This window comes from Zosterops lateralis, assembly GCF_965231275.1.
Source record: "Zosterops lateralis genome assembly, chromosome: 1".
Lineage (NCBI taxonomy): Eukaryota > Metazoa > Chordata > Aves > Passeriformes > Zosteropidae > Zosterops > Zosterops lateralis.
This window is the reverse complement of record NC_139762.1, coordinates 70,020,586-70,044,957: the sequence shown is the minus strand read 5'-3', so window position 1 is coordinate 70,044,957 and position 24,372 is coordinate 70,020,586. Positions and strand designations below refer to the sequence as shown.

Here is a 24,372-nt window from a genome sequence, read left to right as displayed (position 1 = left end):
TGTCAATTCCATAGGGATTGTGATACATATGGCAGAGTACCCTGGATTTTGTTCTCTAGCAGCTGCACAGGGAAACAAATTGGTTGAAGATCCTCAAGACCTTAAGTTATAAGTGATATAAGCACTATACTGTTGCATTAGACTTCAAAGTACTGTATTTTCTAGATTGTGTTTTCTTCTTTCACCAGCCTATGCACAGCTGGGAGATGTCCAGCCCTTTGATTGCTCAAAAGCATATCTGCCTTTTAAATCCATGCCACTGGGTTCTGTTTGCTGAAAAAACCCTATGCACTAAGTTTGGGGTTCACGTGCACTGAATTTTTTGCATTACAATTGACCTATTTCACCACAGTAAGCCAAACTCTTTCTGTTTCCTTCACACAATAGGGATTTCACGATGGGCTCCATCAGTGAGGCAAATGCACAATTTTGTTTTGACGTGTTTAAAGAGGTGAAACTTCACCGCAGCAATGACAATGTGCTCATTTCCTCCCTGGGCATGCTTTCAACCCTGGCCCTGGTGTACATGGGAGCAAGGGGTAAGACTCAATCCCAGATGGGGAAGGTAAGTTACTTACACAGGTGTAAAGTGACCTCTGCTTGGGCTACTTGTTCCTTCTAGGTAACATCACTGAAAAATATTATCCACTGATGAGGTTCTCACCTGTTTCAATCCACAAGAGCTAAGCCAAAGTCACAAAATGGAGAACAGATTCATGAGTTAAATATAGAAAATACTAATTTAAAAGGTGCATATTTTCAATATAACAGGCAGTTGACTTCAACATAAAATAAAATCTCAGGGACAATAGCAAAATAGATTACCAGCCAGGCAATTTTGAGATTTTTAAATTCCTACAAGTTCCAAATAATGTAATCAGATTTTCTTTTTTAATATATATAAAAGATAAATCCCAGAAAGACAAGAAGACAGAGTATTTTAGCAATACACAATATGTAACTCAATTTATTTCTAGACATTCACTAGAAGAAAAATATCATCTAAGCAAAAGAGTATTATTTACAGTTTCCAAGAAGGTCACAGAGGGCATGGACCAGTCACAAGCTCACCTGTAAATTTTTAGTTAATCTATTTTCTCAGCATATTTTTTTTTCTGAGCCAACAGTTTGTTGGTCTTTTTTTACACAAGCAACATGTGTAAATCTCAAATTCACATTATTTTTGGTCATGCTTCTCATTTCTACCACTGGTATTTTCTCTTGCAGGTTCTTCACTTTGATAATGTTACAGGAGATGGAGACATTTCTGACTCCCAGGTAGAGAAATAACTTAATCTTCCTTTCTGTCTTATTTTCTCCCTAGAACTAAAGTGTTACTTTTATGCCTTTCCTCATGGCAGTTTCAGACCCAGACAAAAACTAGAGTAATGACCTCAAGCCAAGGGGATTTATGGAGGGAAGGAAGGAGGGTGTGAGTCACCTGTTTTTTAACAAACATAGAAAGACAGCAGGTTGCTTATCTTGCACCAGAACAAGTAACAGTGTGGGAAGAATGCTTTGGGCACCAGGGTGTCTTCCCAGGAAATGGCTGCTGAGGGATGAGTGAAGAGGGCTCAGTACCTAGAGCCAGGGTACAGTAGTTGGATTTTCAGCTGGGCAGGAAGATGCTGAGCAGAGGAGAGCCCAGAAGTCTCAGTGACAGGAACTCAACTTCATCCTTTAAGAAACACATTTCAGTGAACTTGTCTTGACAAGGATGAACTTGCCAGTTCAATGCACCACCACCACAGCACCAGTTGTCCCAAAGGTGACAGTCTGTGGGGGATGACTGCCCTGTAGCATCACTCTTAATTGAAAGGGACAATACTTTAGGATCTTATTTCCTTATGCAATCTATCTTTTTTTCATGTCATCACCTCAGTGTGACACTGCTGAGTACATCCACAAAACATTCAAGGGTCTTCTCTCAGACATCAGCAGGCAAAATGCTACTTACTCACTCAGGATTGCCGACAGACTCTATTTTGATAAAACATTCCCTATTCGTCAGGTGAGTTATATTATGAAGTGACTTCCATGAGATTTCCTGTAAATCCCCTGTGACTCTGCCCTAGAGATGCACCACCAACAGTAGCCCAGTCTCTGTTGATGAAGGAGTGCTTGTGAGCCATGGGGGGAACTGGTACAGAATGAGTTTGGACCTTTCTGTTCCTGTTAGATGAAGGCAAAAGATATAATGGCATAAAATATGCCTATATTGCAAATCACAGAGAGTAATCAAGATTGCTGTTAATTTACTAGAAAAATGGCATTTAATGAAAGATGTAATTTTAAGGGAAATTAAATAAACTTTATTACTTGAAATAATGTAAACTGAAATTGTTAGTTTTTCTAGTAAAAGGAAGCTTTGCTTTTGAAATCTAAGAATGTGAGAACGCAGTATTCAAAACCCTAAAGAGTGACCACAAAAGAAGGAGACGAACATTGTCTCTCCTTAGAAATGTTTGTTAAACTGAAACTGTTTTGGTAAAAAAAAAAAGGAAATATATCAAAATTTTATTTTAGAACACTGTCTCATCAAAAAATGCCAAACCAATATATGTGAAGCAGTCTTTCTTGTAGAGCTTAAGATTCAGTTACAAGAAGACAGATGTGATTGAAATATTCAGTGTCTGACATGTCTGACATGTAATGACAAGTTCTCATCAGTCTGACAACTGTAACTCTTCTGCTTATAGGAATACATAAAGTGTGCAAAGAAATCCTACAAAGCAGAGCTGGAAGAAGTTGACTTCAAAACAGCTGCAGAGGAAGCAAGACAGCTCATCAATTCCTGGGTGGAGAAAGAGACAAATGGTAAGGACTGAAAAACGGGTAGCAGGTATTTTCCCTCACCTACCATAAATTATATCCTTGTCTTCCTCTCCTCATAATCTCTAGAAAGCGTGGGTCAAGCAAGAGCAGGTTGCTTACTGTTATGGAAATGAAACTCCACAAAGCAGGAACTCCCACCTTCACCCCAAAATCATGGATATTTGTGCACACCAGGGGAGTACACCTCTTTATCCCTCTCTGACTTCTCTTTCTTAAAGGACGGATCCGAGATTTCCTTGCGTCAGACTCTGTTGATCCCAATACTGCAGTGGTCTTTGTGAATGCCATTTACTTCAAAGGAATATGGAAAAAGGCATTTAAAGAGGAAGACACTCGGGAAGAGCCTTTCAATGTGACTGAGGTAGGAGGGCACAGACACATCTCTGGCCAGGGCAGCTGTTGGCTCACACAGCCAGCAGTCTGGGTGTTACAAATACCTGTCACAAGCTGGGTTATATAGCTGAGTCCATCATTGTCAGTGCCTTGGCCTAAAGCCAAGTAGTGTTTTCAAAATCTGTGTCTGACCAGGCTTCCAGGGGGCATGCAAGGAGGAAAGAGAGAGACACAGGTCTTCTCCAAAGGCAGCAGGATTGAAGATCGAGTCCTGTCCTTTCAAAGGCCTCATACATTTGTCTGAACAAAGAAAAAGATTGCTCCCACATCACATCGTCTCACTGGTTTTCTATTTCCGCTTTTGCAGCAAGAGAGCAGACCTGTGCAAATGATGCATCAGAACAGCACCTTCAAAGTGGGAAGAGTGGCTGAAGACAAACTTAAGGTCCTGGAGCTTCCATACACCAGAGAAGAGCTGAGCCTGTTTGTGCTGCTGCCTGATGACATCTCTGGCCTGGCACAGGTATGGGCCTGGCAGGGCGAGCAGAAGAGTGATGACTTCAGTGGGGCTTGGCTGCTGTCAGACCTTTTGCTGTCCATTGAGATCCCAGCTGCCCACCCCACAGTTGTGCTGGGCAGGCAGAGAAGCACAAAATCTGTCCAGGTGTTCAGGCAGAGCCTCTTAGGAGAGTCCTGAGCTCAGTTTTATAAAATGAAGGTAAAGCAGTGTAGTGCGGCTGCAGCCCTGCAGAAGAGGATGTTGCTCTATATGCACTAGTCTCCATCGTATCCATGTATCAGAAGCAGGCAAGTGAGTGGGATTTTCATCACTGTAAGTGATTCCAAATGTTTGCTAAAGAAAAAAAGTTTATCCTAGAGCAAATAAAAAAATCAAAGCAATGAAGAAAGCATTCCAAGAGTTGACTAAAAGTAAAATGAGAAAAGTAACTTGAGAAAGGGACAAAGTTGAGGAAAGGGAATCAATAAAATATCTTCCAAGAGGAACAGTTTTAGGGCAAATTTGATTTGATGTTTTCAAAAGCCGTATTTTTACAAAAAAGGACTTGATCTGATGAAGAAATTTTCAGATGAAAAAGGTTTGAGGAACTTCCTCAAGACGGACAGATGATATAGGCTCCATAGTCAGGAGGAAGCATACAGCATAAACAAGTGCATTTAAGAACAAGTATCAGTTCTATTGTGTACAGAAAGTAAATGGAAAAAGCCAGTAACAGGTGGTAAAAACACAGGTTTTAAGGCCATTGAACTTCTGTCACAGACATTTAATTCTCTGCTTCTCTTCACAGCTTGAGAACAAAATCAGCTATGAAAAACTCATGGAGTGGACCAGTCCCAAGGTGATGGAAAAGAAGAGAGTAAAAGTGTACCTCCCACGCATGAGGATTGTGGAGAAATATAACCTCACATCTGTCTTGACATCCTTGGGTATGACCGACCTGTTCAGCCCCTCGGCCAACCTATCTGGCATCTCTTCAGCAGAGGGCCTGAGGATATCCGAGGCCATCCACGAGGCATATGTGGAAGTCACTGAAGAGGGCACTGAGGCAGGTGGCTCAGAGGTTGTGACTGGAGACATCCAACATTCCTCTGAGATTGAGGAGTTTAGGGCTGACCGCCCATTCCTTTTCTTGGTTAAACACAATCCAAGTGACATGATGGTCCTCTTTGGTAGATATATTTCTCCCTAGGGAAAAAAAGGGCTGGACATAATGCTTGCCTACCCCTAAGAAACAGACCCCCTTTACTCTAGTATTGTAGTATAATCTCATCTCTTCACTATCTCTAAGTGGAAAGCCTTCAATATCTAGGGAGATATTCCCGAAGAAGCGTGTAACTTTTCAGATCTGTGGGTGCAGATATTTCTGCTCACACAAGTTATACTTAGGACTTATATCCGGGAATAAATGAGTACTTCAAGAGGTAGCTTAGAAGTATTTTCCATCGCAATTGAATAACTTAAGATTCAGGACCAGTGCTTTGATTCTTGTGAGAAATTGTGACACTGATATTGAGAGTCTGGTTTTTCCATCGGAGTTCTCTGAAAAAACCACAGCTTTTAGAATAATCCTGTTCCTTGCTGTTGAACTCCTTGAGCAACCATCCTTGAATTGATGCCTGGAAAACATGCAGATGAAATTCTTAATTTCAGCAAATCATTCCTCTTTGAGTAAAGCATTTGTGTTTCTTTGTGCTGCACATACTGTAAGGCTATGGTCTCTTGTTCTGAGGGAGCATACAGAAAGTTTACCATTTCTTCTGAAATCATCATCTCCAAACACAACACCTTCCTGACTGATACAACTTCCCATCTTCATTCCTGTGATATGTCATTGACCCAGTGAGTGTCAATTGTTGGTCCTTCTATTTATTCTAATAAAAGCATTGCAAACTAAACATGTCTCTGCCTGTTCTGGGTTACTGCACCACACAACCAAAATACATGATATAGGGGATCATGATTATTGACAGAATGTGTTTATACTAGGATTTAGATACTATTTTCAAAACCAGAATGTACCTATATAAGAAGCCATTAAAGAGCTTAACATTTTTTAAAAAAATTTGAGTTTAAGCAAGGTAAGCCCTACAGCTCCTATTTTTACTTTGCACTCATCTCCATATGACATATCAAATAACTCAGTCTTTTTAATCTGCTATTGTATTTCCAGATATCTTAAAAATACCTCCTCTAATTGCCCTCAGTAAATACACTGAGGTGATGCCTAAGAGATACAACTTCAAAAACATGAGAAAAGTATTTTTCTTAAAAGGTGGACTGCTTCAGCTGCCTAACACCCACAAGAACTGTGTGTGGAAATCTTCGTTCCTATCTTTTGATAGTATAATCCCCTGGAGATGTTATTTCCTATTTCAGAGTCTTTAGGGGGAAGGTTCTTCAGGTTGGAATTTATCCAATAGGAAGACTTACTAGTGTTAATTACTGACTTAAGCAATCTTCCTTTTGTTGGCATAGACATATAGAACTGCAAATCACAGTACTTAAAAAGTGCTTAAAAAAAGGAAGACACTTGGCAGTATTTGGAGCTGTCTCAAACATTTATGAAGTAAGCATTAAGTATAATTTGAAATGATGATGCTGACTACAGGGAAACATATCTTGGCTGCCATGAAGCCTATGGAAGAATAATGCAAATACTGCTTTTCCCAAGACAGTTATAAGAGATTATATACGGTTAACAGAAGTATTCAAGTAAAAATGTATTCTTATACATGCAGTTTCAAGGTTTACTATGCATATCATGTTCTGCTTCCCTTAAAACCTAAGGCAGTAAAGAGAGTTTTGCTACAACTAAAACAAAAAAAAGAAAAAGGCAGGCTTTATAAAATACTGTTCTAAGAAGCAGAGGGTGGAAGTTCATAAACAATTATAGATCTGTTATTAAACTGAAACAAGCATATCTTTCACTCTGCACTTTCTAGGTACAATAAAAATAAAATTAATATTTATGGAATTATATAACATGAATATAAAAAATAACTATCTTCTTGTTTAATTGTTCCTTTGCTTGATGATTATTTTAAAGAAAAGAAATTGAGAAAATCAATGGTAATGAAATGAAAATGAATGAAATGGTAAATGGTTTCCTAACATTACATATGAGAGAGGTACACCTAATGCCTCACAGTGAAACAGAACTATTTGACTCATTTTACATTGGGCCGTTAGGTGTCACTAGGAGTACAAAACGATGCCTCAAGTCTTCTGACAGAGAGACATCTGCTGAAAACTAGGTCTGGGAGCTTAATGTAGGTTCCAATTTTGTTCTTAATCTTTGTGCAAGCAGATGATCATGATCAATATACTGAAAATGCAAACCAGTGGCACTGGGCTTGAATCCTAGTAATTTTTGAAGAAAAAGACAGAAGTATTATTTGGTGAAAGTTCAGGGGCATTTTAGGATGTCTCTGTCCTGGCAAAAATATCATGGTCAAACACCTTAGAATGGATAGAGCCATTTTGTTTATGAAAGAGACACCAACCTCTAAAGAGAGTAAAATGAGAGGTTAAAGTGCAGATTCAGCAAGTTTGGATAAGATCCATACCCTTGTATCAATGGCTGGGCCCAGTACTGCACCTGTGCATTGCAGGACCTGCTGCAAAGGCACTGCCATGGTCAGTGTGGCTGCTGCAGCTCCCATGGGAAGCAATTCTGAAAAGACTAGCATGGAGGGTGTTACAAAGGGATGAGGGAAGAGCAGCCATGAGGAGAGCAAACTCTACCTGCTGTTTCCCAGATCTGAAGTTCAGCAAGAATTTAGTAACATGAATCCCAGCTCCCACAAAGTCTGGGTATTTTCTTGCAGTCCTTGTTGCTTCCTGGCAGCATCACTGAAACTGGTATGTCAATAAGCTGCCATTTATCCATTTACTACACTCCATTTGCACTATGTGCCATGTTGTTCTGGATTTACTGTACTGCCAGGGGTCTGTGGAACAAAATCAGACACATGCACAGGAGAGCATTTGAAATGCTGTGTGAACTAAGTGTGCCTTTCCTTCTTGCGTCATTTGGGGAAGGGTGTGAGGTGACATATCTTCCCGGCCCTTTGGGGAATATAAATTTTTGAGACCATTCCATGTCCCTCTGCCTATATGACTTGTAAGTGAGGCCTACCCTCTCCTAAGCAAACCAAATCCATGGCTGAAGGCACAAGATTTAGGAGGCATTGTGCTTTAACCATAGTCACTAGAGGAAGTGCAGAGAACTCCCTGGACTCCAGGGAAATCTGTCCTGGGCTCCCAAATGGTATTTGAGAAAGCACAGCATGCTGAATCAAACTGAAAGCTACTTGTGTGCTAGAAAGTCTTTGACATAGAGCTGGGCTTCAGTTTTCTGTTTCTTGTAGCTAGTGAGCTAAGATTTATCAATAAGGAAAAGGGACAGCAGAGAGGGGATTGTCAAAAAGCAGCAAGGATGGGGCTGCTTGGCAAGGAAAGGGTATCCAGAGCAGGAGGTGACAAGAGGACCAGAAGGGCCAGGGCTTTCTATATAAGATATTAAATGCTGCTGTCCCCTACACTGCTGCTACAGTCCAGTGATTGCCAAACAAGCCTGTGTGATGAGGTAAGTCAAATATCAAGCCCGCAGGTTAAATCCACAAATCAGGCTCTGTTGCGTTTCTAAGCAGAACACTATTGTACATTGAGGAGTTAGTGACCACATAAAAATGGACCTGATCAGGCTGATCAGTGTGTGCAGTTTAGTGCTAAGTTATCTCTCATATACTGCTTGGTGTCTGGGACTACACAGTGCTGAATGTATTGTGGCTGTGGGCTAAACTTAATCTGCTAATCATAATGGAGAACCTCACAAAGGGTCCCAAATGGCACCCTGTGATGATGCTGCAGGTATATCCTTGTCTTTATCTTGAAGTGAAGCAACATTTTTCTGTATATTTTCATTCATCAGTAGAAATGATAAACAGAACAAACCTATGAAAGTGTAAAGTTCACACCACATACATAGGATATGCACAGTGTCTTGTTCCCTGAATAAAGATCCATCCAATGCTGCATTGCTTTGGGATCTGACCACTGGAAGGGACATGAAATTGTCTATGCTCTCTCCTTCCCCCCCTTGTGTCACTTCCAATAAAATGCACTTTAATAACTTTCTTACTGTGTCCAAAATGAACACTTGCAGTGTCCATATTGCTGAGGTACATGACCAGGCAGAGGCATGCAAACCAGCAAGGGGCAGTCAAGAGACTCCACTTAAATTCTTCTCTTGAGTGAGGGGGATGTAGATCCTCATGGAGGCATCTCACAGCTCTGCCACAAACAGTGCCCTGATCCAAGGCTTAGAAGCTTCTTCTTATGTCCCTGAGCCCACGCAGTCAAATCCTTAGGAGAGAGATGATCTCAAGAGCAGGGGTTTCTGAGTGTTAGGGAGGCAGTGACAGAGGCTGGCTATTCAGTATATCTTCTGACACAGGAAATTAATGGCATTAAAAGAGATTAATAGAGAGCAGTTTAAAAAACCCAGCACATAGATGTAGCTGACAACAAACAGTTGAATGATGGAATTAATGGTCCAAGAATGTGGAAGATGATAAAACTTCACGTGATTTTAAAGGGAAACTCTTTTCTCTTCTCTTCTCTTCTCTTCTCTTCTCTTCTCTTCTCTTCTCTTCTCTTCTCTTCTCTTCTCTTCAGAAGAGAAATCTATTTAGAGGTAATAAATATATAGAAAATACTACCAGATATTTAAGTTCCAGGACTGAAAACAGCCAGTGTTAAGACCCTGAGAGCACAAACAGCTTCAGCTGGAGATTTCCCCAACACCCTCTGCACGTGAGTCTGGGGCCTGTATTGGGCACTGGCACTATTTGTGAGAGGAGGACACAAACTATCCTTGTCTAGTTGCAGCAGACCCTGTAATGAATGAAAAGAACTGATTGTATGCCAGTGTAATTCAGAAGGAGTGGACAGAGATGTGACAGGTGCGTTTGGAGAAACAAAAGAGAGAAGACACGGGGATGTTTATAAGAAGGGGATGTTTTTAAGAGCATAGCTGAAGGCATACTCTTGGGAGTCACCCCTGGGGCATTGCAGCCACAGGCAGCTCATGCCAGGGCAGCGACACCCTGGAGGGACAGGAGCCTGCTGGTCACTGATGCTGAAGCAAGGAGATCCCTATGGAACTGCCCCTCCTGAAACAGACTAGAGCACAAGATAAAAGTGAGCAGCAACATCTGGCAGATATAAACACTTATACAACAATCACAACCTTTTCCATTTTTTGTTGCTTGCCAAAGGGACTGATGATGAGCACTGAGTGTAACAAGGAAGCTGCAATAAGTGAGTGTAAGAGGAAACTTTGTACTGAAGTGAAATGTGGGCAAGCAGGATGAAAGGTCTATTTGTTTCATAGTTTGTTACATTGATTTTGTCAGCTCCCAAATGAACAACAAAAATTTAATGTTAATTAGCAAGAAATTAAGTGAAACTCCCCAAGTCAAAGCTGTTGCCTGCAACAGAAGCCTGTTTCAGCCTAGACCTAGCACTGAAGTACACTGCAGGTTCCTGTCCCCAGTTCTATCTCCTGACTGACCTCAGTCCCAAGCCTTGTAGCCTTGTCTCCAGGCCCATCTCTTTTGCTCATAAGTGTATGACAGAGCTCTGAGTGCACTAATGAATTTGTAACAGTCCTGCTCAGCAATACCTGGAGCCTCTCCCACACCTGTGACCCCAGGAGCTCTAAGCTACGTGCTGGACTTTCTGTTCCCATCTGTATTACATCAGTGGTGTGTCAGTCTCCAGTTCAAACACAGCTGTGCCCATTCCTGGCCAAGGACTCCTAATGTGACCTTGGCCCTGCCTCATGATTACTGGACCTGGACCTACCTCTGCTTGTGAATTGACTTTGTGGTCAATGTTGTCTTTGCACCTGCCTCATAGCCATGACGTTGCCTTTTGATCTGGACTGCCCATGGTCTCCAGGCCTGCTCTGCTCAGCTGCTGGTCCCTGGCTGGTGAGGCTCCAGCTGTGGCATCCCCCTTGCTTTCTGGTTTGTTCCTCCTTGTGAAAAGCTGGCCCTTGCGTGAGCCCAGTCCTCCCTCTGCCAAGCACCGAGGAGCCTGGGCCTCCAGTCACACAGGGCCTTGTCCTTACAAACCTTCCTGATCTCCACAAAACACTCACTCATTATTCAGAGCCAGGCTTCTGAGTGAACCCCCTTCCACCCAGCCAGACCATCCTTCCTGGCTTGCTCCTGGCCAGCCTTTGGGGCCTGTTGGGGTGGCCTGACCATCTCACTCAGTTCCCAAACCCTCGTGCCATGTCCATTTCCTATCCACTGCCTTGTCCCAGCTCTCTGTCCCCTGAAACAGCCCCCTAACACCTCACAGCCACTGAGTCACTCTGAAGTGCATACCTCCTGAGCCCAGGTCTCCCTAAGGAGCAAGGGCACACTGTCCTCAGAAGGGAGGCTTGATCTTCCATGGGACCTCTCCCACCTGCCCAAAGCCCAAGATCCCATGCTACCCCCTCCCCTGAGCCATCAGCCCCTACCCCAGTGACACAACATCAGGAGCTGTTCTTCTGCTCCCCTCAGTCCTGCCCTGCTTGGCCATGGGCTCTCTTGACACCAACTTGTGCACTCATTTCCTGGCTTGAACTTGAGCCTACTCTGTCACTATTGACCTGCCTGGTAGTCACTGGATCTGATTGCAGTACTCACTTGTGGAGAGACTTCCCAGCTTGGTCTTGGACATGCCCTGTCACTTATATTGCCTCATGTTTTGAAGGCTTGGTTGGACCTGTCACCCTTTCAGGTTCTGCCATTTTTCCCTTGCTCAGGTGCTATGGAGCTAGGCCCTGGTCAGTGAGCTGTCCATTCCATAGGCAGCAACCAGCTCTCATTCTCCCTAACCCTAGGCTCTGGAAATGGAGTATGGCCCTGGTTCTCCTCTTGCTGTGTCCATGGATGTTGATGGACCCTGTTACTGACATTTGGTACTGCTTCCCTATGGTCAGATATTGTGGTGTGGCACTCAACAGTGAGGGCACTGCCCTCCCTAGGGCTGATTCTTGGCCCAGCTCACTGTCCTCATGGAACAATCCTGCTCCTGCTGCTTCTGTCAATGCAGACAACTTTCCACCCAAAATGTTGTCTGCTTACTCACCCTTAGCTCTCCAATGTGACTACAAGGATATACTGGGAGATCACCCTGAAGGCCTTACTAGTCAGGTGTACAATATCCTCTGCTCTCCCTTTGTTTATACAATAAGCTGTCCCATCCTAGATGCCCATGCTATTTGTCAGGAGAGATTTGTCCTTGGTAAATCTGTGCTGGTTTTCCCCATCATATTTTATTCCTTCACATGTCTCAAAATGTTCCCCTGAGGTTTTGCTTGGAAGCCTTCTGCAGGGGATTTGAGCTTGAATACAATTGTACACCAGGGCATTGGTGACCCACATAATACTTGACAGGAGGAGGCACAGGCCTGAGCTTGCCGAGTGCAGAGGATGACTCCCCATCCTGTGCTGTCCTGCACATTGCCCTGGGCTGCAGTATGAACTTTACAGGCAAGTCAGAAGGGAGGAACCTGTAGGTAGCTCCCATTTGGCATGATTGACTGCATCCTCTGCATCCTTGCATTTATCATAAAGTGAAGCAGCAAGTTTTCATGTGAACATCCTTCTGTTTCTCAGAAAAATAACTGTTCTCTTCTTTAAAAATTCCTGCAAGTGCTCTAAAGACTGAACTGTCTGTGAACACCTATCTCTGTGGATGGGACTTGCACTGCATTCCTTGACTGGTGATCTTTCCAATGCTGCACAGCTTGGGGTTCCCTGCAGCTAAGGAAATATCACAGAATCACAGATTCAGCGAGGTTGGAAAAGACCTTTGAGATGTTCAAGTCCAACTTATGACCTAAGACCACCATGTCAGCTAGACCACAGCACTGAGTGCCACATCCAGTCTTTTCTTAAACACCTCCAGAAATGGTGGCTCCACCTGGGAAGCCCATTCTAATGCCTAAACACCTTTTCTATGATGAATTTCTTCCTAAGTTCAACCTAAATCTCCCCTAGTGAAGCTTAAGATGATGTCCTCTTGTCCTATTGCTAGTTACCTGGGAGAAGATGCTGATCCTCACCTGGCCACAACCTCTTTACAGGTAGTTGTAGTGAGTGACAATAAAAATTATCTATATTATCCTATTTTTCCTTTTAATGTCAGCTGCAATAAATGGTATTTTAAGCAGTAACTTAGAGACTGTGTCTTAACACAGACCATAATGAGTACTAACCCTTAGGGCTTTGCAGCAGTGCACTACACCTTTTCAGTGACTGCAGAGACCTGTAGTCTCCTCAATTCTCCTCCTTTTCCTTTCTGAAAATTAGTCACATTTTCAAATCATTAGGAACCTTCTTCAGTCATCCTGACTTTTCTTTAGTCTTCATTTTGCTGTCGTACCTAAAGGAACTTTTCTTACTGTCCTTCACATCCCTTGTGAGTTTTTCCTCCAGTACAATTTTTGCTTTTCAGATTCCCTCCCCGCATGCATGGTGAAAGATTCTATGCTCCTGTCTGGTGGACTCTCCTTGCTTTCAATTCTTGTACACTTGCTTTTCACATTTGAGCTCAGACAGAATGAAGGCACCTTTATCATCAGAGACATGTTACTTCCACAGAAAGATATGTGGCATGTCCATACATGCCACAAGGAAAAAGCAAGGAAAAAGTTTTGCATGTATGTGAGGCTAAAAGATGTTCAACCACAGTGAGGATGTTTTTCAAGTTCTGAGTCAAAGAGTCCCATCCAACCCATTGCTGGCCTGTGGGATGTGATCATTGAAAATTATGCCATGAAGGTCACATCAACCTATGTCACGGGGAGCAGTAAGAAATCCATGGGGGAGCAGTAAGAAATCAGCATCTGTACAATGATGTCTATGCCTGTGTCAGGTTCAAAAGAATAAAGGGATGTAAGATGTCATACGGGATATCAAAATGACAATTAAGAGCAATGACAAATGGCCCGTCACAGTCTGTGAGAGATCAAGGCAGCACTGCAGGCAACAGTGCACATCTCCAGTGGCACAGAGCTGTTACAGAAAGGTGCCAGGTGGGCTATGGCCACCTGTCTGAAGGAGCTTGACCAGATGCTTCATTTGCTTTGTATTAGAGAAAAGACAGGACCACAGAACAACAAAGAGACAAACCATCATTGATAGATGCAGCACCTAGGTCTGCAATGATAACAAGCTAAACAGCTGCAATCAGTAAACCTTTCTGTGGATGAATGCCTCTGTCCCTGATTGAAAGCCAGCTTCTAGAGCCACAATGTGGAATGAAGACAAACACGAAACAATTAATATGCTCCTTTCTATTGGCAAAAGAGTAGGAACAAGGACAGAACACAAGCCCAAGTTCTGAGTAGGTTTTTGTGATTGGATGAGAGGCTTTGTTGTGTGAGCTGACCTGGACTTCATATCCTTTTGGATAAGAAGTACCTTTTACACTGTCAGTTATTCAAAGCTCAGGTACTAGAGTCTGTTGGTTTAGGGGCATATCCACAATGAAATGCCTGGGAGGAAAGGGCAACCAAGCCTCAGCTGACCTCTTTCTTGGGACAAGCATTGTCAGACAAGGATATGTGACTGAACTGCTTGTACTGCTTTGCACAGCTGTGCTGGACAACCCATTGCCAGCTGTCCCAAGCAGTCTTCCAAGTGCAGGAAGGTTTGCTTACTCTAGACCTCACATTAAGTGGACTGTACAAGACCATTTAGTGTAGATGCTATGATGATGGTCTACTCTGATTCAGTTCTTTATTTGCTCATGGGCATATCCTACTGGTTACAACTGACCTTGCATTAACTCCCAGTCTGAGCACAGAAAACCACTCCAGACCTCTCATAAAGAACAGCGCCTGCCTTTATCAAACATTATCACAGCAGAGCTTATTATCCTCCACGTCTTTGCTTCCTGTGAGTGTGTTCTGAACCTGAAACTCCAATTCTTGGAGAGAAAACATGATTTTTGTATAACTCATGGAACAAAGCTCTGCATCAAATGCATACAGGGCTGTTCTTAATATCTGGAACCAGAACACTACACAGAAGTCAAACACACCAAATATAAAAAAATAATCGGATAATTTTTATTCTATTCTTGCAGTGTGATGGCATGGAAAAAAAATATATCCCTAACAAAAGTACAGATGCTTCCTGAATATGTTTGTAGGTCCTAAAATTCGGGCCATACATGATGAGCTGGACTTGTGATACAGGTCTGAACACTTCTGTAATTTATGTATGATAGACCAGACTAAGGGAATGGGAGTCATAGTTGTAAAGCAGAGAGTTTTGAGGGACATTTGAAAGGCAGAGTTCACTGAGTTAAATACATTGACCAACTCTTACATGCAGCAATGGAAGACCAGCGTGGTGGAAGTAGAACTAAGCCCTTGTGGATACAAAGTGGCCCCAAACACAAAAGGGATAAAGAGTCAAAATTGTGGCATAAATCTGAGATGCACTATAAACGATGTGAGAAAACAGCTTATTAAGTAAAGACACAGGTTCAAGCAATCATGGAGTATCTCAGATTGGAAGGGAACTATGATGATCATTGAGTTCAGCTCTCTGATCTTTGCAGGACTACCTACAAATAAACCATATGACTAAGAGCATTGTCCACACACTCACTGAACTCTGACACACTGGGTGCTGTGACCACTCCCTGGGGAAACCTGTTTCAGGGTGTGACTGACCACCCTCTGGATGAAGAGCCTTTTCCCAGTGTCCAGTCTGGGCTTCCCTTGATGCAGCTTCATTCCAGTTCTTTGTGGCCCATCACAGGTCACCAGAGAGAGGAGAGCAAGACCTCCCCCTCCACTGCACCCACTGAGAAAGTTGTAGGCTGAGATGAGGTCACTCAGCATTCTTTTCTTGTCTTCAAGGCCTTTCACCATCTTTGTCACTCTTCTCTGTACACTCTTCTAGTGTGATGTCCTTCTTACATTGAGGTGCCCAAAGCTGCACACAGGACTTGAGGTGAGGCCAGATCAGCGCAGAGTAGAGTGGGAAAATCATAGAATCATAGAATAGTTTGGTTTCAAGGGACATTTAAGATGCTCTGTGCCTTTGGCAGGGTCAATAACCTCCCTCAACCAGCTGGTGATGCTGAACCTGATGCACCCCAGTATGTGGTTGGTCCTTTTGGCTACCAGCACACACTGTTGACTCATATTCAACTTGCCATTGACCCAAACAGCATATCTCTTTATGCAGGGCTTTTTTAAACCTCTCATCTCCCAATCTGTCCCTGCAATGAGGATCATCCCATCACAGATGGAGAATCTTGCACTTGCTCTTGTTAAATTTCATACATTTGGTGATTGCTGAGCTCTCCGGTCTATCCAGATCTCTTTCCAAGACCCTTGAGGGAGGGAGTCCACAGCTCCTAGTTGACATGGCTGGCATGTTCACTTCAGCTTTTTCATCATCATCTTAGAAGGATGACTGATAATCATTATTTTGTGGGCACAAAGCTGAAAAGGAAAGCAATGTGTGATACATGCCCTGTCACTTGGGTCCAGGCACACTTCCCACTATTTAATCCTATGTCAGATTTTCTTCTGGCTACCTGGCACCAGAAAGCACTTCTGCCTGTCCTGATGTCCATGTTACCACCCTGCCTCACCTCCTGAGCTACACGCTGAGAGACAACAACTCAACAAGGGGAATGTGGATTTATATGGCACATTTATTTTCACAAGAGGAAGCAGACTGAGGCAAAGAACACTGCACTGCCTAAACTTTTGACAGCGGTACAGGAGCCTACTCTTCTTAACAGAGATCACAGTTATGTCTTGTATGTTCTAAAGAATTATGTTGTACAGACTTTGGGATCCCCCTCCTGCATTTCCGCCCTTCTCCCCCTGCTTTTAGAAATCACACAGTGCTTTGCAGAGGTCAGAATGGTTTCTTAACTGTTTGTCCATTCTATTATTTCGATACAGAACAATAGTTTTATAAGTGAAATGCTTTTATAACTGAAATATATTTGCTATTGTATATTATGATTGTCTCACAGACCGTGAACACTCCTCTAGCTGGATTTCACAGTTCCTCCATCATCTGTCAGGCCACTAAGTTACTCATGGAAGATCTGAGAGATACAAGGCACATGAATACAGAAATATATTTGGAACAAACTGGGTTTTTTTACTTTGTCTAGAGTTATGCTTGCTGTTAACCCCTGAGAATAAAATACTTTGCTATAAAAAAACCACACTCATAAAAAGATATTCCAGCTTCTCAAAGAAAATGTTCCTGGTTTTGACTTTCATCTCAATTGGTTTTGTCACATGCACCCTATTTTATTTCCCCCTTTTTTTTTTTTTTAAGAATAAAAGGCTAAGTCCTGTCCTCCCTTCTCTTCTGTCTAGCATGGCTGCATTTTGTACATTCAGAAAGGACTAACTAAAAGACAGTTCTGGTCTATTACTACAACCATCATAACAAATTGACTAATTATTGATGTATTGACTAACTGCTAATTATGTGTGATATCACTAAGGTTTTCACTTTTTTTGTTTTTACTGCCATCCTAGTCTATAGTTGCACATGAGGCATTATTTCCCAGCCTTTTCTCCGGCCCAATGGTCCTGATATACTGGTGGAAAGCACTGTTATACAAAATAAAATACTAATATTTGTTCTCCCTTCAATCAAACCCAAACCCATTGAAACAAAAATCTGACCTAATACCATTAATTTATTTTTATGGTGTCAAAAGTCAAACTTCTGAAGGATAGGAATGGGTGGGTCACAACTTGGACTGTATAAATTCCCAAGGGCTCAGCCAGTATACCCACGTACAGCTGGAAAGCTGTATTGTCTTTGGTGCTGAAGCTTGAAGGTAAGCACTCCTCTAGGAAAATTTATCTTCTGACTGTGTTATTTCTTGTTTCTGACTAAATTTAAAAAAAGAGAAAAAAATATTGTCTTGTGTTTGATATTTTTCAGGCCAGAATATTTACATGATATTTCCTACAAATCTCACCAGTGTATCTGCATTCTACACTATTTTATTATGTGTAAAATCTGAATATTTGTGGGTTTGGGGAGATTTTTAAAAATTATTCTCTGTGCTTAAAATGTTATCTTGTGCTCAAAACACAATTTTATTCCAGAGCATCTTATCTTCCCATTCAGTATCTTTTAAGATGGTTTTTGACAGACAAGTAGTAAGTTTCCTTGCTTGACCTCTCATTTGAAAGCGTGCACTGAGAGCAGAACTGTGGCGTTCAGTGAATTTGCTAAGTTGATTTTAGTGTGAAATTCCTCTGAGAGCTGCATTCTTGAAAAATATAGGTGGTGAACACAAGACAACGTAAAAAGGTATGTGGGTGGACAGATGTAGAATTTTAAAATAACTTATAAATGAGAACATGTATACAGAAAGGAAAAGGAGAGAAATATGTGTGTGTCTGTATGTGTATATCTAAGAGTTCCAAAATGGTTTGGTAGAGTTTAACACCACAAAGAGAAACTTGAGATCCTAGCATTTAGCTCCTGCATAAGGGGCTGGATTTTGAAAAAAAAAAAAAAAAAATTAATTTCCCAGACAGGTTATAGTCTGAGAAAATACAGCATATTTAAGCAAAACAAGCCATATCTGAAAGCACAATACAATGAGACATGAATTTTGTGCATGAGTCCTGCTCCTAGATTAGGTGACCTTAGACTAATTATATTGCCTGTCCATGCTTCCATTACTAAAACAAGGCTAAGCTACAGGCCTTTGAAGATCTGCAGACGGTAAGTACTGCACAACAAATAGATACTTTGCTACACCTACTTATTTTTACAAAATAAAAAAACCTAGTCTCTGTTTTTGCCTATATCTGTCCAGACCTAGACCTAATGGAAATATAATTTTTGCTTTAATTTTCAGCTTTTCAAGCATATGAAAAAGATAATATTTTCTTGTTTTCATCAAGCTACCACAAAGTACTAAGGAATTGTAGCCTTCAGTGAATGAAAATAGGTACAGGCAATTGTTGTTTGACTGCTTTGAAAAGGTAAACAGAAATCACGATCAGATTCCAGAGTTCTGAGGAACTGTTACAAAAACGTAAATGTATCAAAATGCACAAGGAAACAGATTTGCGAAAACAGTTTCTAACATACATGAGAGGTGAGCATAGAAATATACGTTAACATAGAAGGATTTCCAAGTTACTTGTTTATACTGTATACTCTGAAAACTAATTAAGTACCTGTGCTGTGTGTGTATGCTATTCCCATCATTACATTGTTACTTCTGCTCTTTGCTCTAGGCAATCCTATTGCACAATGGGTTCCATCGGTCCACTGAGCACGGAGGTTTGCTGTGACATATTCAGGGAGCTGAGAAGCCAGAGAGTCCAGGAGAATATCTGCTTTGCCCCTCTGCTCATCGTTTCAACCCTCTCCATGGTCTACATTGGTGCAAAAGATAAAACCAAGGCTCAGATAGAAAAGGTGAGACTACATTTAGGATTTAAACCCTCCTGCTGCTTAACAGAGCCACAGTCCTGAATTACATGATAATCTCCCTCAGAGGCTGAAAGTTGTGGATGCAGACTTACCAAAATGTGGACCCAGAGTTATCAAAAGCTGTGGCCATCTGAAACTCCCACAGTGTTAAACAAATGCATCAGCCTGAAATCTTGACACTGGATTTAAATTTTATCATAGTTTAGCAGTAGAATTCTCAAAGACAAAATAACATTCTAGTGACTCTTTCTTTGGAATAGGGAAAGAAGACAAAATCTGTAGGGAGACAAAACATATCCTCAGAATGCAAACCGCTAAATGTGTTTCCTACATCTCTCACTACCTTCATAAAGAGTGGCTGCCTTGCTAATTGTAAAAAGGTTGGTATTATTGGTACCACATGCTGGAGCTGAATCCTAGATGTTCAATAGAAAAAAGGATCATCTAAGCAGGAAATAGTAGGCATGGCTATTCAGAGATGGTACAGAAAGATTGCACTTTCTGAGTAATTCTCAGTTAGTCAATAGGTTTGCTTCAAACATTATGTGTTAATCTCAGTTGCATAACTTTTTTTCTTGTCATACCATTTCAGCTACTGTTACTCTTAATTACAGGCTATTCACTTCGATAAAATCCCAGGATTTGGAGAGAGTGTTGAATCTCAGGTACAGAAACAATTTATTCCTTTCCCTACATCAGCTTCTCCTGGGAGCAAAATCTATCAGATTTTACCAGTCCTGTAGCAGGTCCAACCCTACTCCAATGTGCAGCTAGTGCTCCTCATCTGGCATTTGGGGGAATACTTCATTCATAAGAATGAATGGAAAAGGCAGGTAACAGAATTCAGAGCAAGCATAAAATGAACTCCATCACCATAATATTGGACCAATAGAGGAAAATTATAGATATTTGGATGATTAGGCAAAGTAGCTGGGTGCTAGTGAATAAACAGGACTGGTCGGGAACTGATCTGCTGGAGCTAGATTACTGTAGCAGGTAACGAAAAGCCCCCCTCAAGAATGGTATGAGGAAATTACAGTAGAAAAGCAGCACCAAACTGCACACATTACAAAATTACCACACCAGCGTAGGATGAACAGTTTTGTAAGCAGAAGCATCTGAGCTACTCTATTCCTTTCATATAGTGTGTAATACCTACTCATCATTAAAACTAGGATAACACCATCTTTTTATTTGTATTCATGTCAATCAGTGCGGCACGTCTGTGAGCATCCACTCTGCACTTAAGGACATCTTCACCCAAATCACCAAACCAAGTGGCAATTATTCGATCAGCATTGCCAGAAGACTTTATGCTGACGAGAGATACTCAATTCTTCCGGTGAGTTGCTCTAAGAACTTATCTGAATATCAAAACTGTAACTTTCTGTAATGTAAACAGCACTGTCAGAAGTCTAGGCTCTGCTAAAGAAATTTTCTTCCTTATGGAAAGATTCTCTCTATCACAGCCCTAACCCTTGAAAGTCTTGAGAAAAAATGTGACTAGCCAAAAAGATGCTTTGCAAAGTACAAGAAAGATCCAATCAAGTCAAGGCATGATTAATAAAGGTGGTGTTTTTTTTTGGCAAGAGATAACTCCAACTCCTTTCTCAACTTCAAAACAAGCCTGAAAAATATCTTCAGGTTCTCAAAAATATTCCATGGTTTTCCAGTGAATGAACATTTAATTTGAAATTCAAGGAGAATACCATTGCAAAAAAAAATTTAAAAGTGGGCAAAGAGAAACCTCCCCCCCATATTTACAGAAATGACTGCTAATTTTAGATTAAACTCAGTTCTGGAAAATATTTTTTTAAAATGTGGGCATATACTCTTGCTTGAAATGATGCATGTCAAATCTTAAGATACTTATGAACTAGCTCATGGTTTACTGATTAGCCTTAACAAGCAGATTGCTCATATCTGTCCATTTCCTTCTTGCCTTTTACATCTGCGAAATGCTTTGCCATTCTGGTCTGAAAATGGCATACTCTTTCTTTGCAGGAATACACACAATGTGTGAAGGAACTGTATAAGGGAGGTTTGGAATCTATCAGCTTTCAAACAGCTGCAGAAAAATCCAGAGAGCTCATAAATTCCTGGGTTGAAAGTCAGACAAATGGTAAGAGGACGACAAATATCAGCGTAGATATTTTTCTTTCTGCCACCATGTATGAACAACATGTGAGAACATTTAAGTCAGGTGATGAAAAACCAAAATTTCTCCCTCTGCTCCTTCTTCTATAATCAGATAGTAGACCAGTTCCCAGATACAGAACAATCATCTAATTTTTTTTCCTCAGACATACCCTTGTTAGAGGACTCTCTCTATTTGCAGAGGCTTTGGGATATGTAATACTTCCAGTCCTAATAAAAGGGACAGCATTAAAATACACTTTTTATACATTGACAAATTGTTTGACACCAATGTTTCAACTTTTGTTTGAAGCAAAAAGTATTAAATGTTTGGTTGGGAGACCATCCTAGGATAAATGTTTCCAATGGTTCTTCCTGTTGTCACAAAGTATACTAATTTTGTACCACGAAAATCTCTGGATCTTCATCTGTCACTATAATTGTTTATAGGGAGAGAAACAATGGCCATTGCCAACAGCAGTAAACAAACCAACCTTGGAACTACAAGAAATCAGCTACAAAAGCAAAATAATGTCCCTGCCCTACACCCTCCTTCCCACAAATTCTTTACCCTCCATCTAAAGTTGTAATTGCCAAGTAAGGTGTGTTATACACAGATGTGTTATACATATTCTCTCTTCCTATGCATTCTTGAAGGGACGATCAAAAACATCCTTCAGCCAAGCTCTGTGAGTTCACAAACTGACATGATCCTGGTCAGTGCCATCTACTTCAAAGGATGGTGGGAGAAAGCATTTAAGGAAGAAGATACCCAGAGTATTCCTTTTAGAATTACTGAGGTATGTGGGCATACATTGCTTTAAAGGTGTCATCTTCTAGAATTTATGAAGGGAGTAGACAAGTTCTGTACAATCTCCTGAAAAAGAGCAACTATCAGCTTTAAGCATAAGCAGACATTTCTACACTCTATGAATAATCTTTCTGAAAACGATATTATTTTCTTTGGTTCTGCAGCAAGAAAGCAAACCTGTGCAGATGATGTCTCAGATTGGTACATTTAAAGTGGCAGACATCCCATCTGAGAAATGTAGGATCGTGGAGATTCCATACTCCAGTGGGCGGCTGAGCCTGTGGGTGCTGTTGCCTGATGACATCTCTGGCCTGGAGAAGGTATGGCCCTGGCAGCTGGGTTTCAGAAAATCATAAACACAGTGAAATTTTAGGTGCAAAGAAGCTCTTCACAATAAAGTTATCTTAAAGCACATCCCTAGCACAGGTCTGCACTTGCAGCATGGGATTGGTGCACAGAGGCATGCAGCTGTCTCAGTGGTCCTGTAAAAGTTTGTGCCGAGGATGGATTGTTAAGCAACAGCTTTAGTGGGTTAAATTTTTGTCATTGAAGAACAGATTTTTCTCAGATAAGAAGCCGTTACTCCAGCAGCTTGAGTGCCAAGGCTTTTTTTTATATCAATTTCTACATGCTGAGGAACTTACTGGGAAGTTCATGTTAGCTTCAGTATTTGTAATTACTGAATGGTTTCACAGCCTTCAACATGCTTCCTTCATGCCTTCAAAAACTAAACTATCTAAAAATTGAATGTGACTACTGGGATGGTTAAAGCAATTTCAGAAAGTAAAACATACATGACATATTGGTGTTGATATGAAAAGAATATAGCCATAAGCAGGAATGCAGTTTGAATAGGAAAAGTTATGCAATAAATCTGAGTTCGTTGAAATGATTGTGCATTTACTAAAAGAACTTAAATTATAAAAATAAAGAGCCATTTCAACACAGCTAAATTTCTTGAGTAATAGCTGATATCTCATTTATTACTCAAGAAATTTAGCTATGTTCAAATGCCTCTAAATACTTCCAGTATTAGTAAAACCATTAACAACGTTTCCTTACTTGGAGGTCTTAAAAGTATATGGAGCTTACAACTCATAAGCAGAGAATGACTTTTGGAATATATTTCTGAAGAAAAGAAGATAAATAGGCAAGAACTTTGGGAAATTTGCTGAGTAACTATTTAATTAAGACTATTAATTGGCAGTGAGCCTATTAAAGAAACAGGAAGCAGGACAGAAGAGAGAGTCATGGTTTGCTTTCCTCTTCTAAACACATTAATCCATACATACCCAGATAATACACCATGACAAGAGCAGTCAGTTTAAGAGAAAAACCCCTGCATTCCTACAAAAGAGGCTGCGCTCTCATCCCAGAGGTCTAATTTGTTTGTTTCCTTGCAGCTTGAGACCGCAATCACCTCTGAAAATCTCAAGGAGTGGACCAGTAAGATGGAAGAGAGGAAAATCAAAATTTATCTTCCCCGCATGAAGATTGAGGAAAAATATAACCTCACATCTGTCTTAAAATCCTTGGGTATCACAGACCTGTTCAGCTCATCAGCCAATCTCTCTGGCATCTCTTCAGCAGAGAGCCTGAAGGTATCTGGAGCATTCCATGAGGCATCTGTGGAGATCAGTGAAGCAGGCAGAAAGGTGGTAGGCTCATCAGAAGCTAGGGTAGATGACACAAGTGCCCCTGAAGAGATTAGGGCTGATCGTCCTTTCCTCTTCTTCATCAAGCACAACCCAAGTGAAAGCATCTTGTTCTTTGGCAGATGCTTTTCCCCTTGAAGAGAGGAAAGCTGAAAGAGTTTATGTCCCTCACAGCGAGACCCAAAGTGCTGCAGTATCAAGGGTAAAAAGAAACACAGACCTTCTCTTTTATCCATATTTTCTAAAACCAGAAGGCTTTATTAAAAAAAAAACAAAACCAAAAAAAAACACCCACCACCAAAAAAATGAGTATTATTATTTACTCATAGATGAAGAGTTTATGGAATGAAAATCTGACCCAAAGAAAATACGAGCATTAACAGAAACGTTCCTGGTGCAATTTAACAACAACAGTGCTGAATCATCACACTGAAAAAATACATCACCTTTTCTGGGAATAAAAAAATGCAGTCTTCTAACTGAGCCGAGTTTCTCTACAGACAGATTTTAGGGTGACTCCTCTGGAATAAGTCACTCAAAATTTCCTAGATTAAA

The 24,372-nt window shown here is 41.1% G+C and overlaps 1 protein-coding gene across 1 annotated transcript; it reads left to right on the top strand.

Annotated features, from left to right (window-relative positions):
• Positions 1 to 397: 397 nt before the first annotated feature.
• LOC310906417 (ovalbumin-related protein Y-like) lies at positions 398 to 23,955 on the top strand (the record flags this gene model as incomplete). Its single annotated transcript, XM_083855671.1, has 7 exons — positions 398 to 565; positions 1,228 to 1,278; positions 1,883 to 2,011; positions 2,700 to 2,817; positions 3,054 to 3,196; positions 22,327 to 22,482; positions 23,566 to 23,955. 7 exons carry the CDS (start codon positions 398 to 400, stop codon positions 23,953 to 23,955), a joined length of 1,155 nt encoding a protein of 384 aa, XP_083711797.1.
• Positions 23,956 to 24,372: the final 417 nt, after the last annotated feature.